This window comes from Pelodiscus sinensis, chromosome 19 (genome assembly GCF_052426305.1).
Source record: "Pelodiscus sinensis isolate ZL-2025 chromosome 19, ASM5242630v1, whole genome shotgun sequence".
NCBI lineage: Eukaryota > Metazoa > Chordata > Testudines > Trionychidae > Pelodiscus > Pelodiscus sinensis.
Window position 1 is genome coordinate 12,166,731 of NC_143070.1, and position 15,795 is coordinate 12,182,525.

General features: G+C 47.6%; 1 protein-coding gene across 1 annotated transcript; it reads right to left on the bottom strand.

Annotated features, from left to right (window-relative positions):
* Nucleotides 1-2,451: 2,451 nt before the first annotated feature.
* On the bottom strand, nt 2,452-8,257 carry LOC149522176 (myelin-oligodendrocyte glycoprotein-like). Its single transcript, XM_089771491.1, has 3 exons — nt 8,229-8,257; nt 4,847-5,040; nt 2,452-2,828 (listed from the first exon to the last, which is right to left on the bottom strand). Exons 1-3 carry the CDS (start codon nt 8,255-8,257, stop codon nt 2,473-2,475), a joined length of 579 nt encoding a protein of 192 aa, XP_089627617.1. The 3' UTR covers nt 2,452-2,472.
* Between the last annotated feature and the right edge of the window lie 7,538 nt (nt 8,258-15,795).

Consider the following 15,795-nt stretch of genomic DNA (forward strand, 5'->3'; position numbering starts at 1 on the left):
GTATCCCGCCGGACCAGTCTGCTCCTGTTAGGGGCCCTGCAGAGGCAACTGGTGCGGGGAGGACTTCTAGGCCACCAGCCACATGACTCTCCCCCACCCCCACCAGCCCAGAGAAGGGCTGCGACAACTCCCCTCCCACACAGGCTGCGCCTCCCCCTGCCACTGCTCTGCCACCTCCCTGCTCTGTCCCTGCCCTGCCTCTTCCCCCAACTGAGGCAGCCCCAGGGGAATAGCAGCATTGGGGGGGACCAGTAGCAACAGTGGGAGTCTGCCCCCCCCCCCATTCAACAGCAGCAGGAGGGAGAGACAGAGCAAGTGACCCCAGCTCACTCTGCTCCCCTGGCCCCATCCCTCTGCTTCCCCCACTGCTACTGGTTAGTGTGGGGAGGCCAGACCCCTGCTGACCCACCAAGCCTCCCCCCACCAGTCACCCCACAGGCCAGCCCCTTTCCCCTTCCTCTCACAGTGTTGGAGGCATATGATCCTTCGTGTCTTCCTTATATTTTGCCCATGCCCTGGGCTCACAGGGAACACCCAGGGGATTCCTCCCCAACATGGGAGGGGGAGTGGGGAAGCAGAGTCCTGGGGCACATGAGAGACTAACAGATTTATTAGGACATCAGCTTTTGTGGGTAAAACTGAGTCAGGAGTGTAGATAGATAAGAAAAGAGAGAGGGTGCTTAGACCAGCTTTCTATTGGTGTGTTATAGATCAACCTCCCACCTCTACAACCCACTTCATCAGATGAATTAGACTGGAGTTTACACCCACAAAAGCAGATGTCCTAACACATCTGTTAGTCTCTAAGGTGCCACAGAACCCCTTGTTGTCTTTGCAGACAAACTAACACAACCACTCCTTCTGAGATTGATCGGTTACACAGCCACAACTAACTCTTCCATAATGCACCCTTCCTCCCTTGTATTTAAAGTCCTGCACTACGTCTACATTGGCATGATCTTGCGCAAATACTCTTTAACACAAGGACTGTGTCTAGACTGGCCAGTTTTTCCAGAAAATCAGCCGCTTTTCTGGAAAAACTTGCCAGCTGTCTACACTGGCTGCTTGAATTTCCGCAAAAGCACTGACTTCCTACTGTAAGAAATCAGTGCTTTTTGTGGAAATACTAAGCTGCTCCCGTTCAGGCAAAAGTCCTTTTTGTGCAAAACTTTTGCGCAAAAGGGCCAGTGTAGACAGCTGAGATTTGTTTTCCACAAAAAAGCCCTGATCGCAAAAATGGTGATCAGGGCTTTTTTGCGGAAAAGCGCGTCTAGATTGGCCACGGACGCTTTTCCGCAAAAAGTGCTTTTATGGAAAAGCATCCTTGCCAATCTAGATGCTCTGTTCCGAAAATGCTTTTAACAGAAAACTTTTCCGTTAAAAGCATTTCCGGAAAATCATGCCAGTCTAGATGTAGCCAAGAGGTCTTGCGTTAAAGTATTTGCACAAGAGAGTGTCTACACTGGCATGTGCCTTTGCACAAGAGATGTGCTTTTACGCAAGAGCATTCGTGCCAGTGTAGACGCTCTCTTGCACAAGAAAGCTCTGACAGAAACCTGCTGTGATTTTTCAGCGTCTGTTCTGATAATGTTTAATAGCAGAAGCAGTAGTGTGTAGGTAGAAATAATCTACCTACAGTTGTAGAAATAATCTACATATTTTTCATATTTGTGAAAAACTAAAACAAAAAGATAAAGTAACAAAAAAGCAAGAAGAGGCCTGTTTGAAGTCATACTGGCTCTGTGCTGACAGGGGAGGAGAGCTAACATGGAAATGGAAGACTACAACATATGTATAAATAACAAGAAGTTATAAATGAGTTTGTATAATAAAGGGAGGTTGACGCTGCGTTGTCCATTGTTGGAGGTGACTATGATGGGATTGTCCCAATGTTTTTCCCACTTGTGAGTGTTTGTTCACTACTTGCTGAGTCTTTTGCTCTAAGATTTGTTTGATCTAACTGCTGACTAAATAAATCTCAACCCAGCAACATGAACTGTTTAACTGAAAATGTCTTAGTGTGACCAAATAACATTAAGGGTTATGATGACCTAGAAAATTCCTGTCTCTCTTTCTGTCTGGCCAAATGTCTGATCGACTGTTTATAAATGTGTAAATATCCATTGGGCCAAAGAGACAGCAAGAGCGTAGTGCAGTGGTTAGAGTCACCCATGGGAGGTGGGAAAACTCATGTCTAGTCTGCTGCTTTAGTGGCTATTTAAATACTTGGCAGATCGGATAAATAATCAAAGATTAATCAGAACAGGGGGACTAGCCTTTGGTATCCCACTTTCTAACCACAGAACTACAGAGTCTTCTTTTCTCTGTCTCTCATAAGGGCTAACTAATGTAATGACTGTTTTGAGGATCCCAGGAGCACCTACATTTGGGACTGGGGTATGGAATTAGGTCCCTAATTACTTTTGTGGGTCAGGGTCTAAGAGCCACTTAAAAAGAGTGAACAGATACATCTTACTGACCTGCGACCTTCAGTTCCAATAGGACTTCATCTTGAATGGCCCCATCCCCAACAAAACAGTGGTACTGTCCTTCATCGGAACGCCTGACATTGATAATTCCCAAGTCCACTATCCCTTCCATGATTCTGGCTTTGGAAAGCTCCGTCCTGTCGTGGTACTCGGGCATCTGCTGCCCAAACTCATCCTCCCCATGCTGGTACAGGTGCACAAAGGGAGTGAACTCACGTCGGAACCATCTCACCTCCATGTGCTCCACACTCATCCTGGGGGACAGGCGACAGGGTAACACGATCTCCTCCCCCACCACAGCCGTGACAGGGTGACCAGGCCCAGCCACAGTGAACTGAGCTGTAATTTCACCAGAGCACAGAAAAGAGGAAAACAAACAAACAAAAGGGAATTTAATAGAAAGTGAATCAGTTAGTCACACAAGCTTCTGTTGAAGCAAAAAAAACGCTCCTCTCTGTTTAGGCAGCTAACAAACAGCTTTATTAATTAATAAAGCACAGTATGAGCCAAACGTGGTCCCAGCAAAGTCGGGCCCAGTAAAGCTGCTAATATAATCAATCCTAGTATCTTTATACTCTTAGCCAAACAGTCTGACGTCAGGGCATCCAATTACAGAAATCCTCAATTAAATTTGGAAAAACAAAGCCTTATCAACAAGATGGCGGACAGGTACGAGGGAGTACATCTCCTGTCCCAACCAGCCCAATTAACACATACCAATAGCCCATCCTGTAGGCCTCTTCTCACGGGGTTACAGAAAGTTCACTCTGGTCTACGTGCTTGAGAGAAAAGCTGAAATGGTTTCTGATATACAAGATGGCTTCTAGCTAAACATAAAATAGCTTCTACACTTCTAATTTGCATATTTCACACTAGCACATTTACCCTGCTTGGGCCCGTAAGGAGGGGTTGGGGGCATGAGGAGGTGCAGGAGTCAGGGTTGGGGGAAGTGAGGTGGAGCTCTGGGCAGGGGACTCTGTGTGTGTGTAGCAGGGGTGGGCAGGGAGAGCAGAGGGTTGAACCACCCTCCCTGGAGATTTGTACCAGGGCTGCTTACTGTTCCCCCTCCTGTTCCTGCCATGGAGTGAGACCAAAGTGCGCAGCTCATCTTCTCTCCATGCTCCCCAGACAGTGAGGAACTCAGCAAACTGGGCACTTTCCCCTCACTCCTTGACAAAGGGGAACAGCCAGCAAAGTCCCCGTATAAATCTATGGGGAGGGGGCTTCAGTCCCCTCTACCCCCCTTTAGGGCACTGGCAGGGTAGAAGGCTCAGGGCTAGGACTGTCACAGACGGGGGGGCAGCCAGCCTGGTGAGTCCGTCTCTCTCCTGTGCAACTGTGAGACTCAGTCCCATTCCAGGCACGTCCCATTGTGCTGCCACAGTGACCCTGGCCCTGCTGCCAGGTACAACCAGAGGGGGCGATGAGAGGCGCTGTGAGTTGCAGCAGGCTGGCAGCAGAGAGGTGATGAGTGGCCAGAGCGCAAGTAACCTGCCTCTTTACTGCCCCCTCCCCCAGATAGGTGATGAACCCTGCGGTTGCCCCTCAGCATTTTGGAGCTGTTCTGGCCAAGGGCCGCAACTGTGACTAGGGAGCAGACATGGAGGTGGGGAACCTAGGACAGGAGAACCTGACCCCCCCTCCCTGGGCTCCAATGGAACCCAACCCTCCCACCCCCACTGTAGGAGCAGGCCACCCCATGGCAGGAGGCAAACAGCCCCAGCCTGCCCCGTCGGCAAGCATGGGGAGGAGTATGTGAAAAGGAAGTTTGTCTTGCTGGACTTAAGACCCTGAGGGGAATGGCGCATCGCCCGGCCTTCTTGGGGTGGGGCTGTCACTCGTGGTTTGTATTTAAGAACTTGTCTGTAGTGTTTTCCCAAACTAACCCCACGTTACTTCCCGCCCTTTTATGGAAAGTGTCTTTTCCACACTCAGACTCAGTGCGTGGGAGTTGGGGAGCATTGCTCCCAGAGGCATTCGGGAGTTGTACATGAATTTCCCAGGTTACGGGGGGAAGCTGGAGCGAGTTCTGTGTTGGAGGATGGAGAGGAGCCTCTAGACATTGAACCCAGCCCTGGCTGCTGCTGGCGCTCCCTGGCAGAAGGGTCACACTTATAGCTGGTCTAAAGGAAATCTTGCATTCCCACAGCAGTGTGACTGAGATCTGAAATTCAATCTGTAACCAGGTTTTACCCCACTCCTAACAGTGACTGTTTGTTTGGACTGGATTGACACACTGAGCAGTTGGTGCTGTTTTTTGTTCTGGTTTGTGTCAAATAGTGACTCGGGGAGATTGAATAGATCAATGCAAATAAACAAATCCTGTAAGAAGCAGAAGCAGCCATGGACATTCCTACCTGATTCCAGTCTGTGCACGTAACATGTGAGGAAGAAAATGATGAAATGAGGTAGACATGATCTCACTCTGGAGCTGTCATAAATGGAGGGAATTTTCATCTCACCCTGAGACGATCCAGGGATGGGAGAGGAGAGAGAAAACAACAAAAAAACCAATATATTGAATGTATCAGTCACAGTGATCTCAGACAACCTGGGCTCAGGGACCACAGAGGCTGAGTCTAGACTGGCATGATTTTGTGCAAATACTTTTAACGGAAAAGTTTTTCTGTTAAAAGTATTTGCGCAAAAGCGCGTCTAGATTGGCACGGATACTTTTGCGCAAAAGCATCCGTGGCCAATCTAGACGCGGTTTTGCGCAAAAAAGCTCCGATCACCATTTTAGCCATCGGGACTTTTTTGCGCAAAATAATACCGCGTTGTCTACACTGGCCCTCTTGTGCAAAAGCATTTGTGCAAGAGGGCTTTTGCCCAAACGGGAGAGTCATTGTATTTGCGCAAGAACACTGATGATCATACATTAGATCGTCAGTGTTTTTGCGCAAATTCAAGCGGCCAGTGTAGATAGCTGGCAAGTTTTTGTGCAAAAGCAGTTGCTTTTGTGCAAAAACTTGCCAGTCTAGACACAGCCAGACAGTTCTGAGCAGTATTCATTCCTGGCCACACAGAAGAAGGTCTGACATGCAACTTAAGTGCATTTCCCTGCTTCTGCATAACACAATCACTTTGGATGCTGCCTACAATCAACTCCAGCCTTTCATGGAATATTCTTCGTGCCAAGGGGCAGAACTCCCTTCATTTAAAACCAGACAGATGTGGGCTCCTGGGGACTGGTGAGCTGAACTATCCATTTTGATCTAGACTAAAATTGTCTATAGGTAATGCACCAGCTGATGCCTGCCAAACACCCCTTCCACCAGGCCACCAGCCCATCTCACCTTCTCAGCTCTGTGAATCATCCTTGTGGGAGTTAACATGTGGACACCCCGAATGGTTATTCTCCCAGACAAAAAGAAAAACAAGAATTCCCTGAAAAAACCCTCGATAACAGAGATAAAGTTGATGTGTGGAGTCCAGCATCAGGACTAATGTGGCAGTTGGAACACTTGGCATATCTGTTCTGTAAAAAAAGACACTGACACCACCAATCAATCTGCTCTATATGGCCAATCTCCTCATGGAAACAACAGTAAAAGACCCCAAATACCCAAAGGGGGCTGTGTGCTGCTCAATATAAATGCCAACAAGGCCTAAATGAAGAGTGAAAAACTTCTCACAGGAGAGTAAGGTGACAGCTGGGGTTTCCCAGAGAGGACGAGCAGATGACCGAGGACTAGAAATTCTGATCTGATCACACTGTAACTGGTTAAAAACATGTTATAATGATTTTGTAATAAAAATTAGTTTCAGACAAGCATTGCCATTCATTTTCTTATGAGCTGAATGTTTCTGTTTTTTCTTGAGGATCATTTCAATGAGAAAAGAGACATTTCTTATTGATTCAAAATGAGAATTCTAGACAAGTAAATTGAAAATATTTTATTGACTCCTTTCCTTATTCTTTCTAGGAAAAAAAACTCTGAAAATGGAAATAGATTATAATCTATTTCCTTTAAATAATATTTCATTAAAATAGGATACGTCTACACTAGCCCTCTAGTTCAAACTAGGGAGGCTAAAGTAGGCATTCAAACTTTCAAATGAAGCGCGGGATTTAAATATCCCGGGCTTCATTTGCATGTTCCCGGTCAGGTGCCATTTTTAAAAGCCCCGTAGTTGGAACTGACTGCCCGCGGCTACACAAGACAGTGTAACAGCCTGCAATGAGGTGTAACAGTTAATCCAAACTAAGGACTTAGTTCGGATTAACTTCTGACTGCCACGTGTAGCCGCGGGCAGTCAGTTCGAACTATAAGGCATTTAAAAATGGCGCCTGCCCAGGAACATGCAAATGAAGCCTGGGATATTTAAATCCCTGACTTCATTTGCAAGTTTGAATGCCTACATTAGCCACCCTAGTTCGAACTAGGGGGCTAGTGTAGACATACCCATAGAAAAGTCTATAAAATATTTAAAACAAAACAAAATAATTTTAAATTTTTATTTTAGACCATGAATTCAATTTGTTGACTAGCTTCAGCCCTCGAGAAGATTTCCCCAGGGCATCTCCCCTCCAATGGGTGCTCACACAGTAGGAAATAGCTGTTGATTAGCATATCAAATGCCTCTTTTTTAAATTATGTGCATCCAACCGTACAACTGAACTCAGATCTGCTTTGAGCACGTTTAGCTCCCTCTTGTGACAGAAGGGGAAATGAATGAGTTTTCTGTTAGGACCAATTGTGGGAATAATTACTTCTTTTTTCCCCCTTGAAAGTATCAGAAACAAAAGATTGTAAAGTGAACAGGCAATAAGGCAGTTGGGTATTGGCACCGTACGTCTCTGCCAATACTCTAAATAGAGGAGGTTATTTTGTGACAGATTTCCCTCAGACACGACTGAGAACAGAATCAGGCCCAGTGGTCTTGCATAAAACACAACCACCCTGGTGGGGGGCAAATCAATGTTTGGCTGGGGAAGGCAACACCCCTCCACCCACAGAGCTGCCTTTCTATGCCACCTGGCTGCAGGTTCCAACCCTGCTCATGGCTGCTGGCCCTGTCCAAGCCTAGCAGGAACACACACACCCCTGCCTCAGTGCTGGGCAGACATGCAGCCCCATCTCCCCCCACCACACACACACCTAGTGTGCCAAGCATCCCCAGTCCCCTCATAATTTCACCAGCTCCAGCCCCGGGAGCAGCTAAGCAGCCATGTTGCCCCAGCACAGCTCCCTTGGAGTAGCCAGGCAGCAATGCAGCCCTGACTTGTCTCTGGCCCCTGGGAGCAGCAGGGTCAGAGCATGGTCAGGGCCATCCTTTCCTTTTGGGAAGGCAATGCCACCCCTCGTCATTGTTACCCACTGGCCATGGAAGCCACAAGAGAAACAAATGATTAATTCTGCCTGAGGCCCGAATCTCGATTTACATGGCTAGGAATGTGATCTGAACCACACCGGGGTATGTAACATTTTCAATGCAGCCGTAGTGTAGCATTCACAGAAAAAGTAAAACAAGCCTCGGGGGATTATTGAACCTTTGGTTAGTAGCAATCGGATGAAGTAACATGCAGCATAGGTATGTGAGGGGCTAGAAGGGGCTTTGTGAAGCAAAATTAACCCACCTGATTGATCCTTCTGAGAACTGTCCCAGTCTTCAGGGTGGGATCAAACTTCACTCGTTCTGCTGCAGTAACTGACACTCCAAATCATTACTTCAGTGCATCCCACTGCACGGCCAAGCCCCTGGCTACAGAACAGCTGCAGAGTTCTCTTATCTCACGGCTTTTCCTCGCCCTTTTTACACGACATTTCTAACCCTTCCAAAGGGATTTCCCAGCCTACTGCCTGCAGCATGGACAAGAGATAAAGTTCAGTCCCACAGGCAGGCTGTGCAAAGAGGCCCTTGTCTCACTGGCTGTCATGGGAAGAGATTGGAGGCGTGATAGAAATGTAGCCGTGTTAGTCTGGGGTAGCTGAAGCAAAATACAGGACTATATAGCACTTTAAAGACTAACAAGATGGTTTATTAGATGATGAGCTTTTGTGGGCCAGACTCACTTCCTCAGATCAAATAGTGGAAGAAAATAGTCACAACCATATATACCAAAGGATACAATTAAAAAAAATTAACTTTGCAGTGTGGGTGTAAGTGAAGGTTTTTTTTTTTAAATGGCTTTTTTTCTGAAAAAACTCTTCAATGTAGACATACCCTCAGTGATGGAAAAAATTGTCTGGACTCACTGATACACCCAGATCAAACATTGTGTTCCTAACGGCTGGGTTTTTATCATTAGTTTTTTTTTTATGTTGTGTGTGGTGTGTGTGTGTTTGTTTGTTTTTTTAAACTGTGAGCAATTATTAGGAACTGGGTGTGTGGCTTGTCTCAGTGCACCAGGGGAAGGACTTTGATAGGAGTTAATTGTAGTTATCTGATTAAAAACCATTAGAAGCTGTGGGGATTGGGCCAGCGTTCTCATCGTCTATTTCCTTATTGCACCATCACTTTTGTAATGTCCCACAGATGAGGGGGTCTTATAGAAGCTGTTTTCCAGTTTGCTAAGTCCTTCCTTAGGGTGTCCCCTGCCTGAGAAGTCTGTGAGTTAGCACCTGTTCCCACAGCTCCTCAGAAGCCATCTCCCTGGCTATCCAGGTTTCCAAATGCTTTCCCAATTTGTCAGCTGGCCTGTGCGGATGGTATGTCACATTTCACCTTGACTGGCTGTGACATTCAGGCACTTTGTTAGGGATGTGAAGGGCCAGTCAAACGCTTATCGGACAGTCGACAGGATAGTCAACTAGTTGCTTCCCTCTCCCCTTCCTGCTTCTGTCAGAAAGAGGCCTTGTGGGCCAGATTCAGAAGCATCTGAATCAATTTGTCTGGAATAGCTGCCATTTGTGCCCTGCTTAGCTGTTCCTGCCATTAGATGGATAAGCCCAGGCGCTCATTAATTTTGACTCCTACCTATTTTTATTGGCACCCAGTCAACAGAGTCTAGATTACAATTACAGTCCAAGAACAGAATCCCGTTTGTAACCGTCTTTTGACACTGGGCACTTTCTGGTTTATGGCTCTCAGAAGAGGCACTTTTTTAACACTCTTTTCCCCCATTGAATCTCTCTCCTCAGAGTCCTGTTTTCTGCCTTTGCTCAGGCTGGGTTGACCCAGCTGACTAGCTAGGAAAAGTTATGTGAGACACAATGGAGGCTGACAGCAGCTCTTGCTGTTCAGACTAGAATCCAGTCTGTGCATTTCTGGAATAAGGGTCTCTCTGCCTTCCGGGCAGCATGTCCTGGAGGTTTGCTCAGGGATTGTTCTTCCAGTGGAGAATCGTGTGTTCACCTCACGAGCCACCTCCCCTTGTGAGCCAGGCAGACTGTTGTCCTGGATGATTTGGTGAAGGCTCTTTTGGAGCCATAACCAAGAAACAGCATTGTGATGTGTGTGTCCTGGTTGTCTCATTATCCCACCCTTTTGGATCTCCCTAGCACAGAATGGAAGATGCTTCTGCTCCGGGTGACTCTGTTGCTATGTCTACACTGTAGCCTTCTTCCTGAAAAGCTAATGCAAATGAAGCACAGAGTGGAATATTGCTGCGCTTTATTTGCATAATTAATTAGCAGCAATAAAAGACAGTGAAGTAGCCGCACCTAAAACAAAGCTCAATAGAGTCTGCACAGAGGCTAGGGCTACATCTACACGACTGATTCTACAGCGGTACTGAAAAGTCTCCCATGTAGCTGCTCTTTGCCAATAGGAGAGAGCTCTCCCATTGGTATAATTACACCATCCCTAACGAGAAGCAGTAGCTACATCGGCAAGAGACTATATCGCGCCATCATAGCCCTGTCCATCACAACACTTCTAGTGGTGAAACGTCTATTGGTTGGGAGTTCACATCCCTCCCCACCAAAAGTCTGATGGACAAAAGTGCTCATGTAAACACAGCCAAGCACTGTGGATATGTTGGGTGTGAGAAGGGGGTGGCAAAGACAGAGAGGAGGTTTTCCACTGGGTTTTGTGACCAGGTGTGTGTGGAGGCTAGGTCTAGACTGCAGGTTTCTTTTGGAAGAAGCTTTTCCAGGAAAAACTTCTTACGAAAGAGAGCGTCCACACAGTAAAAGAGCATTGAAAAAGGTATCTGCTTTTTCAAAAGATAGTGTCCACGTTGAATAGATGCTCTCTCACATGTAATCTGCGATTGCTATACATGGAGTGGCCACCAGGGCACATGTGCTTTTTCCTCTTTCCTCTTCTTCCAAAAGAACTCCCTCTTCCCCGTTCACACACGCCTTTTTCCAAAAGAGCTTTTTCCCAAAAAGGCGTCTTCCTTGTAGAAAGAGGTTTACCAATGTTGGAAAAACCCCTCTGTTCTTTCATTTTGAGAGCGAGAGAGCAAGAACAAACATACATGATTGCAGCGTGGACGGAAGTGAAATTTTTTTCAGAAAAATAGCTGTTTAGTGTAGACATACCCTCTGAGAGAGAACACACAGAATCAAGAACAGAGAGGGAGGGGGAAACAAAATAAAAAATAGCCAGGAAGCCAACAGGACCTCAGTGGGACCCTGAGAAGAGAGAATTTTTGGGTCTGCAGAGTAGAGAGGGTTGGGGTTCTATGCTATGAAACAGCTCCTTTTCCTGTTGTTTCCTTGCTTCCTCTGGGTCTGGAGAAGTAAGCTTGTACATTTCTTGTAAATAAAGAAGATTGAATCAAAGAGAATACCAGGGCTCTGTCAAATTCTGTGGACATTTGCTAGCCAGTGACAGAGCAGCACAACACTTGTATGGAATGGGACGTACATTAGAATTGTGGGTGGGTGGGAGTGTCATTGATTAAAAGGGAATCTGATTTAGCTCCTTTGTGTCCCCAGCGTCAGTGCGGAGCACATGGAGGTGAGATGGTTTCGACATGAGTTCGCATCCTTCGTGCACCTGTACCAGCATGGGAAGGATCAGTTTGGGCAGCAGATGCCGGAGTACCACGGCAGGAGGAGCTTTCCAAAGCCGGCATCACAGATGGGAACACGGCCCTGAGGATTGCCAATGTCAGGCCCTCCGACGAAGGGCAGTACCGCTGCTTTGTCCGAGAAGGTGTCTCTTATGAAAAAGCTGTCCTGCAGCTGGAAGTAGCAGGTCCGTAACGTGGATCTGTCATCTCTTTATAGGTGGCTCTTGGACCCAGACCCACAAAACTGCTTAGGCACCCACCTCCCTGTGTCAGGGGCATATGTCCATGCCCCCTGAGAACCTGAAAAAGTCATTACATGAGCTAGCGGTTGGTTCAGAGAAGAAGAAAGAGAATGGTTGTGTAATGATCTGTCTTAAACGCTGGAATAAGTTGCTTATGGCGGTTGGAGAATCTCCCCCTCTGGAGATATTTAAGAGCAGGTTAGATAATGGTCTAGACAATGCTGGGTCCTGCCATGAGGGCTGGGGGCTGGATTCAATGACCTCCCGAGGTCTCTTCCGCTCCTAGTGTTCTATGATTCTAAGTGAAACAGCGTCAGCAGGAGAGATTGAAAGAGCCCCACACACCAGACTATCCTGGAGCTTTGGGGTCAGAGCAGGCTCATGAGAACCAGGCAACCCCCGTTCTGATACTTTCTCCCCATTAGGCCGAGGGATGCTCCCAAATAGTGGATTTGCCTTTTGTTCCAGAAGTGAGGGATCTCCTCCCTGGCTATTCAGCCATAGCAGCAGCTGGGTCTTTGTTACTGGTCCAAACTCCACTTGTTTTAGACGCCTCACTTGGTCCCTCTGCAGAATTCAGGCAGAAAATGCCTCACTTCACACACCACAGCCAGAGGAGGAAGTGATGGAGTCTAAGCCATCCTGTGGGAAATGGCAACAACCTGCGTGTGTCCTAAGCTCTGCCCTTGCTCTGAGAGTCTAATGTGGGGCTCCCTTAATCTCTTCTGTTGAAGTGTTTCCAGGTGGGATAATGATGGAAGAGTGACTGGAGCAGGGGGACCAGACTCCGTGTTTCCCACCTCCCAGGTGGGAGCGCTAGCCACTGGGCAGCACAGCCTCTCTGGTGCACAATGACTAGTTCAGTATTTACTAGATGAGAGACAGAGGCAAGATTTTTCTGTGTCAAGAATCTTTCACTTAATCAGTCTGTGCTAAGAAGTTCCAGGTGGCTCTCCGGTGGGACAGCAGTGAAAAACACACATTTTCCTCACCTCCATAACAATCAAAACAAACTTTGTTTAATGGCTGTTACGATTGCATCAGGACACGCTGCCCAGGTACTAGCTCTAGTTCAGCCACAGCATTTGGGCTTGAAATAGGAATTAATTAACGCACGGTTTATGGCCTGTGTGATATAGGAGGTCGGACTCGACAATCACAGTGGTCCTGTGGACATGACAATAATTTAAGCATCTTGGTTGGTGTTTGAAGATCTGCATACTACAAATTGATACAGTGATTTGTAATATATATTTAAATTGAAATTCAATTCTTTCTTCTCGTGCATTCACCACAGGGCAGTGTTCAGGTGATGGTCTATTGCGGGCGTTACTGATTGATTGGACTGTCTGGCTCCTAGTGGACTGATAGATCAAGGACTAGCTAGGCTCCTTGTCCCCCTTGACTGAGGAGAGGGAGATGTGATCTGCTGAGGTCTGTTCAACCTGAGTAAATTTGTGGCTGTTGAGTCTCTGCTCACAGAAGATCAGGAACCAGGCAGGGCCAAGAAAGTCTGGAGCCCCGAAAACACTCATTTCAGTGTGTCACTGCCTACAAGGTCCAAGTTTTCATAGGAAGTCTCATCCCTTTCTCCCCCATTACCAAACATCACCCAGGGAAAGGGGTGGCCATAACCACAAAGCCCTGTGGGCCTCATCCAAAGCCTGTTACCAAATCAGTGGGATTTGGGTCCAGTCCTGAGTCAGCTGAATGTAAGAGTTTTGGGATATTTATCTGCTCTCCCTGAATTATTTATTTTCCTCTCTTACTGCTTCAGACTTCCATTTACTCTGCAATTCCCTGGTGTTTCAAAAGTTTGTTTCACCTAAGGGGCAGTTTTCTGCTGGGAAATGTAACGATACGATGATTTCTCTTTTAACTGTGCTACTAGCTCCATAGAAAGGAGACTCTTCCTTTGCTCACATTCCCTGGGGTTGGCTGCTGGTTCGGGTGATGGGTTCAGAAGCCCCCTTTATCCAACATAGTGAAGAACCTGCACAAGGACCAGCAGAATTAAGATGTAAACAAACAAATCCACAAGAAGTTAGCAGCATGTGCTGCCGCATGTGCAAACACACATACAAAACACATGAGACAATCATTACGGCAGCAAAGGATTCAGATATTAGAAATGCCGGTATTACGGTTCCCTGTGCATTCGAAATGTGGCCCCTTTGTGTCTGGGTGTGAGGATACAGTTTCTGTACCATGGCCACATATTATCTTCCCCTTCCCCACTTCCCAAAGCACCATTCACCAGCCTTCCCATGCTGCTCTTTCGAAATAGCTCCTCCCCAGAGTCATTTGAACTAATTAGTCCCCAGTGCCTTGTGGGGCTCTAAATCAAGGTAGCCTGTCCACATTAAGGGAGCCTGGCCTGGACTCATTTAGAGGCTGCCCCATAGTGGGGACCCGCTTATTATTTCGGGAGTTATTACAGGCAGTCCCCGGGTTACGTACAAGATAGGGACTGTAGGTTTGTTCTTAAGTTGAATCTGTATGTAAGTCGGAACTGGCGTCCAGATTCAGCCACTGCTGAAACTGACCGCCAGTTCTGACTTACATACAGATTCAACTTAAGAACCCCAAGCTTCCCCCAGTCAGCTGCTGCTGAAACTGATCAGCGGCTGATTCCAGGAAGCCTGGGGCAGAGCAATTCTGCCTCGGGCTTCCTGTAGTCAGCCACTGGTCAGTTTCAGCAGCGGCTGACTTGGGGACGCCTGGGGCAGAGCAGCTGGGGTACAGCTGGGTTGCTCCAGTAGCACCGCTCCTCGGTGCTACTGGACCAACCCAGCAGCACCCCAGCTGCTCTGCCCCAGGCGTCCTGATTCAGCCACTGCTGAAACTGACCAGCAGCGGCTGAATCAGGACCTGGGGCAGAGCAGCTGGGGTGCTGCCGGGTTGGTCCAGTAGTGCCCAGAGCGGCGCTGCAGGACCAATCGGCAGCGCCCCAGCTGCTCTGCTCCAGGGTCCAAAACAAAAGCCTGGTCTGCTGGAGACGGTCTCCAGCAGACCAGGGGCACCAGAGCAGCTTACGAATGGGGCTTTCTCGCCCCGGAGCTCGCAGGTAGCAATCCGCTACCTCGACCTCCGGGGTGAGAAAGCCCCATTCGTAAGTGCGGATCCGACATAAGTCGGATCTGCGTAAGTCGGGGACTGCCTGTAGTTCGAAGTTAGTTCTTTCTAAATGAGTTCCTAGTGCAGACACACCCTGAGAGCCCAGGAGAGACAGGCCCCCTGCTGGCCTTTCTAGAGCCCCACCCCTCACAAGCTGGGAGCTGCCAGCAGCAGGAACTGTGGGGAAAGTTCAGCTTTGTCCTTCTTCTCTTGAGCAGGAGCATGGGGATGTGACATGTGCAGCACCAGGGGCTGTGAGCAGAGGGAGCAGGCTCAGTGAGACACGATCTTCAGTTAGTGAAGCTGCTGAACTCTAAGAACTCAACCGTGTGTGCACAAACTACAGCTTTTCAGAGGCCTAGCACTTGGCCAGTTGTTGGGTGGATTTTCCCAGGGAAAAGGCCCATCCCTGCCATGAGGTTGACCGTTACTTCATCTCATATCTCTGCTCCAAAATCAGGCCACTCAAGTTTCTCCTAGAAAAGCTCATTGGATTTTCTTTTTGATGTCAATAAAACCTGTCATTCTGTAGCCTCGTTCTCAGAAACATTTGAACCACTTTGGCTGAAATTTGCCAGAAAAGTTCAGTCTGGGGTAGCCACCCAGCATGGAACTTTTCTGCCCAGAGAGTTAAAATTTGGCAAAGTAGCAAGCAACTGAATATGGGAAGGATGGAGCCACTTTAATCGCAGGGGATGTAACCAGGCCCACTTACCTGTGCTGGAGAGGGGCGGACAGAGAGCGGCTGGTAGCAGGTCCAATCGTATTTAAAGCACCATGCAATGCTATCACAAGTGTGTGAGCAGAACCCCTTTCTCATGTTGTTTTCTGCTCACTTTTATATTGCAGGGAGCATTCCCACACTTGTTCCAAACAAATCCTTATTAGATACATGGTACTAGAATATGAGGATGCTGCTTGTGCTTCCAAACTGAAGAATATCATTTCTTATTTCCAACCTAACGAGGGGTCTATGTTTCAGATTTCTGTTTCCCAAGAACGTCACCATGGCTTGTGGTTTGGAGTGTGACTCTGGTGA

What these genes read in the sequence shown, in the direction of transcription:
- LOC149522176 (XM_089771491.1), bottom strand. Translation starts at nt 8,257, where the DNA reads ATGTCGTGTAAAAAGGGCGAGGAAAAGCC. An exon ending in AAAAAGGGCGAGGAAAAGCC is followed by an intron (nt 5,041 to 8,228) that starts GTGAGATAAGAG and finishes CCCTGAGCCCAG; the next exon opens with GTTGTCTGAGATCACTGTGA. An exon ending in CGTGCACAGACTGGAATCAG is followed by an intron (nt 2,829 to 4,846) that starts GTAGGAATGTCC and finishes GTGAAATTACAG; the next exon opens with CTCAGTTCACTGTGGCTGGG.